Below are 13,339 nucleotides of genomic sequence, written 5' to 3' on the forward strand. Positions count from 1 at the left end.
GCGTCGCAGTCCTTGCCTCTGGGACTGCGACGACTAGTTTTCCCGCTCATGAGCAGAAGAACTTGGCCGCATGGGGGACAGAGACCGACGTCGTGAAGACGGCGACCTTCGAGCAGACGGACCTGGGCGAGACGACAGTGGCACAGACGGCAGTTCCTCGTTATACGAACGGCTAAGGTGGCCAGCAACAGGAGAAGTGGGAGCCGGCTGTAGTCGAGAGCAATAACGGGCTGCGTGACCGGCGTAACCGCAAGCAAAGCAGATGGGCCGGTTGTCGGGTGTGCGCCATGGGTTTCCGGGGTGGGTCTCGCCCGGAACGGTGTCTGGAAAGGCTGCATGGTGGGCTGAAAATGAGGCTGAGGGGTTGCACCAACATATGCAGCCGGCATACCCGCTGCAAAGGACGGAGGTCGTGCGGCAGCTTCGGCGTAAGTCACTGGTGCAGGCGCTTGAACGACTGGAGGCGGCCTTGCGACCACTTGGGCGTAACTTGGGGGTGCAGGGGCCGGAAGTTGTTGTGGGTGGTACGCAGGCATGACCTCCGCTATTTCCTGCTCAATCGCTCGGCGGATGGGTGGAAGAATGGTAGGGGCCGATTGTTGAGCAGCCGGTGGGTGGGCAAAGGGCAGGAGAGAGAACTGCCGCGCGATTTCCTCACGTATGAAGGACTTGAGATCTGCCAGCAGTGCCACCTGATCACAGCTCGCTTCCAAGCCTGCAAGCCCTGCATCTCGTGATGTGGAGCGACGGGTCATCGAACGCTGCCGGCGGAGCTCCTCGTAGCTCTGGCACAGCGTGATGACCTCAGCTACTGTGCCTGGGTTTTTGGCAAGCAGCATCGTGAAGGCATCATCGTCAATGCCCTTCATGACATTCCGGATCTTGTCTGATTCGGACATGCTGTCGTTCGACTTCTTGTACAAGTCTAGGACATCTTCAATGTAACTGGTGAATGACTCACCGGCCTGCTGAGCGCGTTCGCGTAAGCGCTGCTCGGCTTGCAGCTTGCGAACGGCAGGGCGGCCAAAAACGTTGGTGATAGCAGTCTTGAAACCGGACCAGGTTGCAAACTCGGACGCGTGGTTGGTGTACCACAAACTTGCAACGCCCGCAAGGTAGAACACCAAGTTTGTCAACTTGCCGTCCTCGTCCCATTTGTTGGGGACGCTCACGCGCTCGTAAATGGCGAGCCAGTCCTCCACGTCAGTGCCATCGGCGCCCGTGAAGACGGGTGGATCGCGGATCCTTCTGTACAACATGTATATGTACTAAGGGTTCACTTATTGGCTCTACTATGCATTCAATTTATGAGCATATATCGCAGCAGACTTATTTTGAGCAGGAACAAGTAGAACTTATGCTGTGATCTGCGTTACAAATTTCAGCAGTAAAGATGTTTCCAGAGAGTGTGACAACGAAGTAAACGATCTCAAACATTCACAAGGTGTGCATCTCATTAGCTGTACAAGTCGAAAAGCCGTACGAAACGATAAAAACTGTACCGCGTGCAGAAGAAAAGGGCCGTGTTCAGATACACAGCAGCGCATTTTCCCTCACCGGCGAACAAGCCCACATTGTGCGAGCTTATTCAGTCTTCGGGCAGGGTTCTGTTCACGACCTCCTATGAGGTCGTGGTTTTGTTGGTCGTCGTTCTGTTTGGCGTTGCATATGTTGTTGCCAAACTTAGAAAGTCAGTGTTGTGAGATTGCGCTAAATTTGGCAGAGAAATTTGCCCCTGTAGTGGTTTTTTCGTAAGAATTTGGTGTCGTCCGCGGTGCATTTTGCAAGTGCATGAGCGACGCTGGCCGTTTTAATTACGGAATGAACCGCGACTTGCAGACGTTGGGACGGGTTTTCTTGGTGTGTGCTGCTGTGCAATTAAGGGGTCGTTTTAATTAACGGAATGAACCGCGCCTTGCGGACATTGGGGCGCGTTCTCTTGCTGTGTGCGCTGCTGTGCAATCAAGAGATCGTGTCTCAGTATTAGGAACGACGGGGAAAACTGAATATAGTCACAGCAGGCGGTGCGCTGCGCCTCCCCCCTCTTCTTTTTTTTTTCACAGCTGATCTTGCCGCGTCGACCGCGTACCACGACGGGTACTAAGCTACCCCTAGCTGTGTCAGCACAAGACATGTCGTTCGGACTCGTGCACATGTGACGAATAAACGTCTCAAGGCTGGCTAATCGGGGTACGTCAGATATGCCTGGAAGGCTGCTTTATCGACGCAGTTAATTGGAGCGAATTAAGCGCGACTCGCGCGTACCTGTAAATAGGACCCGCCGACGAGCCGCCGTCGCTTGCAGGACCCCACCCACAATAAGCACAAACGACCAAAATTCCAAATAATGAATGCTTATGCAGGGTCTTATTTACAGGTACGCGCGAGTCGCGCTTAATTCGCTCCAACTGCGTGGATGAAGCAGCCTTCCAGGCGTATATTGCTGTAGCATATCCGACGTACCCTGATTAGCCAGCCTTGGGACGTTTATTCGTCACATGTGCACAAGTCCGAACGACATGTCTTGTGCTGACCACGACCTGCTATATAGAAGTTTATATAGAAGGTCGTGGTGCTGACACAGCTAGGGGAAGCGTAGCGTCCCCGTCCTGGCACGCGGTCAGCTGTGAAAAAAAAAAAAAGGGAGGGGGTGCAGCACACCGCCTGCTGCGACTCTATTCAGTTTTCCCTGTCGTCCGTAATACTGAGACGCGATCTCTTAATTGCACAGCTGCGCACACAGCAAGAGAACGCGCCCCGACTTCTGTACCGCGTGGTTCATTGCGTTAATTACGTCGCACACACACTCGCGAACAAGCACGGTGGGCGACGCGTCGATTCCCCAACTCTGCGACACGATCTATTAATTGCACAGGAGCGCACTCAGCAAGAGAACGCGCCCCGAATTCTGGAACGCTCGTTTTACATTCATTGTGTTAATTAAAACGGCCAACGTAGCTCACGCACTTGCGAAATGCACCGCGGATGACACTAAACTCTCACGACGAAGCCACAACTAAAGGGGCAAATTGTTTCGCTAAATTTGGCAGCAGTATGGCAACTGACTTCTTAAAGTCTGGCAACTGACTTATGCAACGCCAAACAGAGCCTTGCCCACGGAGGAAGGACCCTTTTCCTTCCTCCGTGGCCTTGCCCGTCTTCGTAGGCCACGGAGGAAGGAACTCCGTGTCGTGGGCAGTCTCCGAGCAATTTGCCGGCGTTGAATTGGCAGCGTCTTCTGCGCCGCGCGGCGCAGCAGCCAGCCCCACACAGAAGTGGCTTCTGCACCGCACAAAAGTGACGTCACTTAAAAAATTATTACCTAAAGCTAGTTAATTGTGTAAATTATTCAAATGTAATGCGTTAAACCTACAAAAATTTTACTAAGCAGGTGTTTAACGAGTTAATTAGTCTAGGTTTGTTATTTAAATACTTATTACAAGTATTTTAAATACAGGGGGCGCCATGGGCGCTGCAGCTGCGAAAGGTAAACACTGCGAAATGGTAGCCGCCTGCGATGTGTTAGGTGGTGAAAACTCCGATGAAATCGTGGCCATGGCCACTCCCAAAGAGGACTGGAGTGTCGTAGCTGCTTCATGTGATTGCTGGATGCTTAGTTGAACCTGGTGGTTGGAGCTAGTGCGGCCGTCCACCGCGCCGCACCTTCATCTGAGTGTCTGCGCCATAAAGTTTCTCAGTTTGATGTGCGGATTACAGCTGTTGGACGTACTGCATTTTCTAGATTGCAATGCCAAGCGTGGTGTTGTCAAAGGTGAAAGTGTTCTTGCTGCCGAGTTTTGCTTGTCTCGAAGGACAAGGTCGACGATGAAATAAATGCTTTCGCACAGTTCACGTGTGACTGACCGGACGCACATGCATGAAACCCCAGTGCGTCGGCGAAGTGTTCATACGGTGGATGGAAACAACTTTATTGTAATGTTCTTACGAAGCCTGTGATCTACGAAGGCCAGAGCTACTGCATTGCCGTCTGTTTTGTCAAGTGCGAACACGTACGGCCGTTCTCATCCGTTGCTACTTGAATGCTCCCGTGCTGTCACAGGCCGCGCGTGTTATTGAACAAGGCAGACAAGCTGTTTTGTAGTTAGATGGGCTAATGCCGTCGGCACTTGCCCTTGGGCATTGTTTATCAAGTGCTGATCGCCTAGAACATTGCGGTGACACGTCAGTATTTTTAAAGAAAGCGGCCTGCCGGTTACCACGTCAGGTGATGGTACACTGGCCGACATAAAAAAAAGTTGCCAGAGACTACGTTGCAGTGCACCTTTCTGTCATCAAAACTTTGATAAACCGTGGAAATCAACATTCCTGACACCTGTGCCGAAGAAACCAATGCAGCCAGCTGCATTCGAATTTTTTGTGTTTTTTACGTCTCGCCGATTAAGAGCACTAATTCGCATAACACTTTATCATAATAAATATAGTCATTCCTGCAAGAGTCATCGAAGATCCAATATTAAAGGGCCTGTGGACGGGACCACCACCACCAAGTCGGGCTGATGAGGAGGCGCAAATGTTAAAAGAATACATGAGTGAACAAAAAAAAAAAGAGAAAGTATCGATAACTGCAATGAAACTTGAACCACCGACCTCACCAGCTGAGGTGTGGCTTTAACCAACTACGCCACAGCTGCCCTTTTTTTCTTTATTGAACTACGCCACAGCTGCCGATCAGTTTGCGATGGCAAAGAAGCCGGTTTTGTATTATTGTCACGCTAAACCTAACTAACATTTTTGTTCACTTTTTCGTTTGGACGTAATTTTAACTGCTTTTATTGTTAAGTCTAGATGTACCGCTAGACACTCCCGACTAATCAAACAAAGCGCCTAGCCGGAAATTGCATGACATCACTTCCGTGCGGCGCAGTTGCTGTTTCTGTGTGGGGTTAACTCACGTTAACTCGTGCGCCGCGCTTTGCAGCAGTCTCTGCCCGTTGAATTTTCACGCTGGAGGCTGCGCAGCCGGACGTCGGTGAAGCACACCTGACATGGTTCACAGCCTCTAGACACGTTCGCATCGTCGTTGCGGCCCGAGAAGTCTGACACACAAGCTCGCATTGATATATCAAAGCAGAATTAAAACGGAGCTTCGTAATGCCCATCGACAAAAAGTACCTTTCCTTCCTCCATTATTTGAACAAATTATTCGACAGCAATTCCTTCCTCCGTGTTCGACAGAAACGAAATCGATGCGAATGGGCTGCTGCTTTTCGAGCGTCAGGATAATCTCAATACTTGAACTTAAAATGTCACAGTCCTTGTAATAACAGTAAATATAATACAAAAATTTTTATTTATTTTTTTTATAAAAAAACGACGTGGTCACTACTCTTTTAACGGTCTTTTGATACATCTTAAAATAAATATTTTAGTTGCGTGAGTGCCCCTAGCAGGGAAAATGCACACTAACTTATCCGATCACTAAAAGAACAGTTAGTAGTTACACTGTATGCGCACATACTGAAACTCGCCGCAGTCATTTTTTTTTTTCCCTCTACGGCCAACGCGGGAACATGAGAGTTTGCGGGCCTGTGTGGCGCCATGGAGGAAGGATAAACATTCCCTCGTGCGCCATGATGCGTAGCAGGTGTGCATACACTACTATGGCCTCAAAAATGCCTTGAACGCGCTAAAAACGAGCAATTACACTTTGTCGCAGGCTATGGAGCGCGCGCTTCTAGTACAAACGCTCCCGAGATCTTCAGTACCATGCGACTACAGCGCTGTTACTGTCACCTGCCGGAGAATCAGCCGAGATGCGGCGCGGCCGTCTCGTTCATTCCACTGTTTCCTTTTAGTACACTGTAGCGTTCCACACTAGGTGTTCTGAGACCACACGCGACCACAGAACACCTATCAGACGCGGCCAAGCAGGCGGGCAAATGACGGCTGAGCTGATAGCTCGCGCAGCTTTAGTGTGTCGTGTTCTTATTTCTCCTCCCGGTTTAGCTTCGTTGCTGACTAGGTGAACTCTCTGCTAGGCCTGAGCATTTTTCTGCCAAAAGAGTAGCGATGCAGTCTTGATCTGTCGTTTAAGTACACCATTTTCATCTCGACGGCAGCGCATGGCGTAGGAAATGGCTGCCGTGAACTGCAATCTCCAGCGCAGCACGGTATCTGTCAGGTGTCCTGCGGATGGTCGACTGGAAGAAATAACTCGGAACGGACACAGATTATTCCAGTTGAAGGTATGCCATTATTTTATGTGGTAGCTATTTCGTGGCACTTTGTATTTTCTTCCCCGGCACTCCAATCTTAGCGCCGCGCGTCTCTAACGTTCGCAAGTAGCCCTCGCGTCGCTTAGCGAAATTGTTCGATATTTCACGAATCGACGCTGCAGACAAACGCATGTGTGCTTAGTATTGCAGTTTACTGCGGCTAGTTTATATTTCAGGTATAGCGATTTATTTTTTCCTTTATTTCTTTAGTCGCCTTCCCTCGTCTGGCGTCGCGTTCAGGGTGCGACATCCTAACTATATTATGCTAAGCGCTGTGAGCCAACGATTTGGCATAATCACATCCTTACATACGCTTGAGCTTTGTAATCTACGGATAATAAATATTCGTGGGAGACTTACTGTTATGTTCGAATTTGTTCCCGCTGTTAAGCGCGGTATGCAATCTTACCAAGGCATAAGCGATCGGCAACTTCATTTACACAGTTGATGTTTGCCTTTGCACTCGCGCTGCGCGAAGAGGTAGCCTGGAGCCTCTTGTCCCCGTATTCAGAAACGATCCTCGACTTGACTTGCCACCCCTTTCAATTAAGCACGCACGCCTTTCGAACGCGCTGCTCTAGGCGGTGCCAAGGCACACAAACGCGTATCGAACGCGCTGCATCGAAGGCGGTGGCAAGTCGAGGAGCGTTTCTAAATACGGGGGTTAAGCTACCAATTGCAGCGTAGTGGCAGCGGATTGGTCTTTTCCGTCAAAGATTTGCTCTTTTTAAAAGCGCAATGACTATTTAAAGGGACTGTCTAACGTCCTTCAATGCTCTCCTGTTTCGTATCGCACTAAAGAGCGTACCATGTGAAGTGTCTAACCTTGCAGCGGTTTCTCTGTAAAGTGCGTAGACATTTTAAAAAGAGAATTTTTCTGTCCGCGTTGTGTCAAGCCGTTGATCAAGCCTGCAAAAACCGCGTGCGGTTTTTCCAGGCTTGATGAAGTGGGGTTATTAATACAACAAATACCTCGGTGGTCAATTAAGGAACGCACACACTTTTTTGTTGTTCACATGAGCGGCGGCGCAAGCCGTGGTCGCGTGAGGAATAAAAAAAGCAAAAATCGGTCCCTGGCGCAACTTGAAGCTACCTCAAGTGCATAAAATACAAATTCAAGTTAAACGTGTTTGTTTTTAGGCAAAATAAGTTTACATGCGAGGATTTCTTGTCCTACCAATAGATTGTCAAGATTGACCACATTCGCTGTTCACCAAATTGACGCGAGTTGTCACTTTGTATCGACTTTCAAGTTAAAATTATAATTATTTTTTTCTGGCACTAAAGCATGCTCGTTGCCGCCGATGTGATGAAAGTTTTTTTTTCATTTGCGCCCCAATCAGAAAAACTTTTCCGAGCAGTAGACAATTTCTTTTAAGTGTTTTAGTGATCATTGTCGTGTATGTTGTCATTGTAAGGCAGTATTCTTTTTTAGTATGTTGTATAGGCAGAGTTAAGATAAAAAAGTGGCATATTTTCAAGGCCTTTAGTTGCTGACTGATAAATGTGCCACCTGTTAGCTCAGTCGAAATTACCCTGTTCATAGCCTGAGGCCAAGAACTTTGTCTGAATGGTCAGGCCAAGTTATCTTTTCGTAAACTTTTCTTTCTTCACAATTACATTACTGTAAAATGGGGTTACATTGTGACAGATTTTGCACATTTTCCTTCCTTTGCTAGGAAATCGTCAATATAAAGGCGAATGAATAATGGCACGTTTCTGAAACCTTTCCTCGCACAATGAAATGTTCTACAAATCGGCATTTTTCAATGCAAACGGCTATATTCAAGTTAAAAACTGTTACAATGTTGCCCTATTGTGTGGGGAAACTTTGTGATGATGTTTTTGGCTGAATATGATTGGGAAAAAAAAAACTGGCAAAAAGTTACCCCATAAAAAGTTTGAGTTATCTACAATTGGTTCCTGCTCTAGCAACATCACAATTGTACGAAAACTTTTTCATATACGTACCTCCTCAATCGAGATCTTTTACCTCAAAAGATGCCCCATTTGCCTACGGGCTTAAGGGATTCACTTGAGTACAGAATTTATTCTTTTCAGTACAAAATTGCGTCTTCACAGTCCGGCCACCTCCAATACTTCTGGGTCCTCTTCATAGTGCTGACCGTCAGGTTTGACTGCTGTAACTCTTCCCTGGTAAAGTTGTCATTCGAAGTTTACTACAACAAAGTCGTCCTTCTTGAAGGTTATTCCTCCAAAACCTGCACCATGGACCCTTAAGACGTTGGTAGTATGTAGTATCACGGAAGTGGTAGGAGTGTCCGTTTCAGATAAGCTGTCAAGACTCCTGGAGAGTATCTCGGAATCACTTGTATCTCCTTCTGACCACCTTTCGTTGTCGCCGTGCTGACCATCTGAAGACAATTCGCTATCACAGCTTCTGCGCTGTTGTCCTTAAGAGGGGACCCCTTCCTAGGTCGTCTAGCTCTGATACCGGAGGAAGAACTGCCCTTATTGGGGTAACTTTGCGACAGTTGCATGTCACAAAGTTACCCTGTCAAGTGTCAACATTTCAGTTTTCTTTCTATTACCTTAAACATGACTTGATTAAATTTATATTGCAGTTTATTTTAGCCTTTATAATAGCAATCACGCTGTTTGTCTCGTGGGGCCGGGTCGAGCACGCAAAGTTTATGAACCTCGGCTGGCTGCCGCTAGGTCACTTGGCATCTCAGGCAAGCTTTTTGAGTGGCCTAATGCTTTTCAGTGGCGCCTGGCCGTAGCGCGAGATTTAAAATACAGAAACCTGAGTGCATGTCGCAAAGTAACCCCATTTTATGGTACATTTTCTGCTAACATCCTCTATACTTTTTTTTGACAGTGTTGTCTGTTAGTTTTCATTAAAGTTGTGTCTAAGAAAGAAAAATGAGCCCTTGAAATTTTTTTTGTAAATAGCGAGGGTATTGTTCTAGCATACTTCATGCCTTCAGGTGGTATGTGAGAGATTATTGGACAGCTGCCAGGCTGTAATAAGATCACATGCTACATTATGCCAAAAGACAAAGTGTTCCACACTCGCAGTCATGGCTACTGGCGGCACTGACTGCCTCTCCCACATTTAAGTGCGCATATATGCCCCCATGAAGTGGATGGCGGGATGGTTGCTGTGGTAGCTCAGTTGGTGGAGCATTGAATGCGTTATTTAAAGGTTGCAGGTTTGGTCCCTGCCCACGGCAAGTTATTTTTTCATCCACTTTCTTTACAATTACATTACATTTACTACTAATAACATGCCCTCTACTTTCCATGGCATGTTCTGTTCTCTTTGATATTGACTTGTTTCTGGTGTCATGTTCATTGCAATCATGTTATTTTGCTCCCGGCAGCAAACTGTGTGCCATGCATGCAATGGCTTTTATGGACCATCCTTTGGCCATCCACTGTGCAGCACCTGCCATGCTTTTTTGTATCCTGATGTGCTCACCGAGCTGTATAGAGACCCAGGCTGGGTAAGCAGCAATAATGGGTTTATGTTTCTGTCTGTGGTTGTAACATAGCAGTAACAAGCAATGATTACTCAATGTATTTTTTGGTCAACTATTTAGCAGGGCTTGAAAGGCACATGGTGACATTGCATAGTGTGCCTTTTCACTTTGCTTGCTCTTAGTGAACAGTTCTCATCTGTTCACTGTTGGTTTTTCGTGCATGCGAAACAAGGAGCCCAGCATTTTAAGCTCCGGCCCGCCCGGAGCTTGAAATCATGCTTTGTCCTGCCCGAGCCTGGCCCGGTGTTTAATACGACCCGGGCCCGAAAGGCTTGGGCCAGGCCCGGCCCGTTTGAGCCAGTTATGCCTTGAACAGAAACGAGGCACTGTCCACATTTCGGTAATTGTGAAGATACCTCACTTACACAAGATATATTCTAGTGAGTGTTTCCGAACTTCTTTCAGTGTCGCGACTTTTCCCAGGTATACATTGTGTACTTTCGGTTAACTAGACTCGTAACACTTTTGCGAAATCATTACAGGGTAATATAAAATATAATTGTAATTATAGCCAGCTGCCTCATTTATGTGGTGCTAACAACACTAATATTATTTTTGCATTAAAAAAAAACGACTGCAAAATGTTTTACACCCATGAAGTGGAAAAAAAAAAAATAGAAGGCATTGATAGTTTGAGTGCATAAATTGCATGCGAGCCAGGGCTGTTCAGTAAAAGTAACATGTCTCCTGCAAAGGTCATTTATTGCACCATGCAATAAAAAAAACACTCTGGCTACTTTTGGAACGTACACTCCAACGTACACTATGTTTCAAGCCCAAAACAAGAACGTTATTTGCCCCACCCTTCTTCGCAAAGTTGCCGCCACCCCAGTTTTATAATCTGTCAAAATGAGCCACACCCATTAGCAAGCGAGCCACCATCCTCATTGTTGACTGAAGATGCCTATTTCGTTGTCTTTTTGTGACAGTTTTCGATCTTTGAAAGTGTTGTTTTTGTCGGAAGATCTCTCTGGAGCCTATATTGGTGCTCAGCGCAGAGCCTTCTACAACATGGCATACATTCGAATAGTCCAAGAACAAACAAGCCTCTGCCCCACTACCGCTCTCCGTCTTTTCAGTCCGTGTCGCGCACAATTTTCTACATCCTCCACCCCGACTACTTCACTAACATTGCCTTAATATCTCCCCAGGCAGCCTTTTACAGTCCGTATCATCTTTCCACAAATCCTCCTTACAATGAATAACACTCGGCTACAATTTTCAGCTTATTTGCACGAGTGTAGAGAAGTCGTGAAATAATATGTCTCAAAAGCATCGGCTTCAGTTCACGGCTATCTCTCTTGAGCATTTCTTCATTAGCATTGAGCATTTCTCTGTGGAAAAATTGTTTGTACCATGATTTACTAGTGTCTATAGCTCTTCTTGCCTGCACTGTACCTTTTCTATCATTGTATAACGTGTACTACTGCATTGTGTCTTTTGCGTGTACTGTACCATTAGTCTGTCCTCGATTGCGACTGCACTTTTTCACATTTTTTATTGCATATTTTGTAACGCAACCACCCTGTAACGGCCTTCGGCTACAGTATTGATAAATAAATAAATAAATAAAAATTATCAGAGTTTGAAACTGCGCGAGCAAAGGACGGAAAGCCTTCAAAGATGTGTTAGCCTCAATGGCATTTCAAATATGTGCACTGCTCTAACTGGCCCACGTTTAGCAATGGCACTATATCCTTTCATGGTAGTCCCCCCCCCCCCCCCCCTGCAGCCACAGGCACAACATTGTCGACACTGTTGACTGTTGCAGCTTCGATTGGGACACAGTCTTTTGGAATGGGGTTGTAGCTGCTCAGGGAGTATTGAGTCTAAATCGCGCACGTGCATCACAATTACTGAGCACCTGCTTAATACGTGAAGACGATAGCATCAATGCATGTCACTCGAATTGAGGTATGCAAAATGCTGATATTGTGGTAGCTACAGGCCAGTTGCCATATTCCGAAGTTGTCGAAGGGAGACCTGACGCCAAGATTGTCTTTGACTTCAACTCCCATTTCAAGTTGGACATTGAGTACTCTTCTGCCCCTTTCGAAGAGGCGCAATACACAACTGTGGTCCTTATCATACCTGTTTTGCGGATCACTTCAGGCATTTTATCAGTGGTGATCTTCTCTGCATGTCCATTTTTCTTGTTAGGCCTCATACTTTTACAGAAGGTTCAACTGTTCTTTTTTTTCTTCAAAGAAATGGCAACACTACCATGATCCTTCGGTGATGTCTTCGGTTCATCTCGACCATTTTGGAAATCGAACGGCTTCGTTGAACCTCCTGTGTCAATGTCTTGCTTCAGGAATGTGTTTCCTGCAACACCACTCGTGTATCGAGCTCGGAAATTTGTTTTGATGAGTAAGATAAATCCTCCTCCACTTACACGTCTGTTCGCAGGATGCATATATGACTGCTCGAATACTGTTCATTTTGCTCCTCGATGGATGATGGTCCTTGTAAAGTCCACGTCATTTTCGTGTTAATGGCAATTAATGGTCTGTTAACTGACATTTAACGGACTTTGCTATTATTTGGAATTACTTTCCTCCATTGGTCCGACCCAATCAGAAGACTTACTCCGGGTTCGCAGGTGATGCTTAGGAAAATAACTGCATCCGCCAATGGTTTACCTTCTGCGATGATGACTTTGTGAAATTCATTCACTTTTGAAGATTCAATGATATCGCCGCAGATGAAAGGAATGACGATAGCTTCTGTCTGCACTAATTAAGTGAGTAATTAAAGAAATTGAAATAATTACCCTTTTAATCAGTACATATAGCCAGTCGAGTCAAATCGGTGACTTAGTTTTTCCTGCGAATAGTCTATAGACAAACATTTTCGAAAGGTGGCCACAGGTAATCACCGTAGAGCGATGAAATCTGGCTAATCTAGCTGACGAAATAGAAACCGGCGCACCAAACAGGGCATCTACCATTCACTTCGAAAACGCCCTCATTGAAAAGGTAGATTCTGGAACAAATAATTGTTTTATTTTTAATTTACTGCCATAATTAATGTTTATACACTCTGAATGCCTTCTGCCAAAGTAAAGGGAACGCCGCAGGTAGCATGCAGGTACCTCCTTTCTGTAATTTTTAACTAATATTAGACACATTCCTTGAAACACCCCGTAAATGAGACCCGGGCCTATTACGGGCCCGACTCGAGCCCAAAGCTCATAGGCCCAGCCCAGGCCCGATCCAACAGAGCGTTCGGGCTGGCTTGGGCCGTGCATTCTTATGTGGCTACACTAACATCCATGTTTGCCAGGTCAAGAAGATGGAAAATTGCCTGAAAATTGAGAGAACTAGCCAACTTAAACCATGGGCCAATAAAGTAGCCAAAAGTGTCAATGAGTGTGAGAAAACGGGTTCTACACTTCGATTTAAATGGCTAAATAGAAAAACCTTTCGTTGTAAATAAAGACATGTGCAGCACAAACACTTGAGTATCACAATTCATGAGATTCTTTTATAAATTGTTGACTTTAGCAAGTGCTTTGTGCATGAAGACATACTAGATAACTCATATCTGGGCCATTTGGTTACTTGAAGAGTGGTGTGTGCGTGTGGATACAGTGAT

The 13,339-nt window shown here is 46.3% G+C and overlaps 1 protein-coding gene across 2 annotated transcripts in view; it reads left to right on the forward strand.

The window, feature by feature from the left end:
* The first annotated feature begins 5,885 nt into the window (after positions 1 to 5,885).
* Positions 5,886 to 13,339, forward strand: part of LOC119176414 (uncharacterized) — a 67,508-nt gene continuing 60,054 nt past the window's right edge. For both annotated transcript variants that reach the window (XM_037427674.2, XM_075877641.1), the window contains exons 1-2: positions 5,886 to 6,206; positions 9,584 to 9,706. In XM_037427674.2, coding sequence (XP_037283571.1) covers positions 6,096 to 6,206; positions 9,584 to 9,706 — 234 coding nt within the window. In that variant the 5' untranslated portion in view covers positions 5,886 to 6,095. The remainder of the gene's footprint in view (positions 6,207 to 9,583; positions 9,707 to 13,339) is intronic.

This window comes from Rhipicephalus microplus, chromosome X (genome assembly GCF_043290135.1).
Source record: "Rhipicephalus microplus isolate Deutch F79 chromosome X, USDA_Rmic, whole genome shotgun sequence".
Lineage (NCBI taxonomy): Eukaryota > Metazoa > Arthropoda > Arachnida > Ixodida > Ixodidae > Rhipicephalus > Rhipicephalus microplus.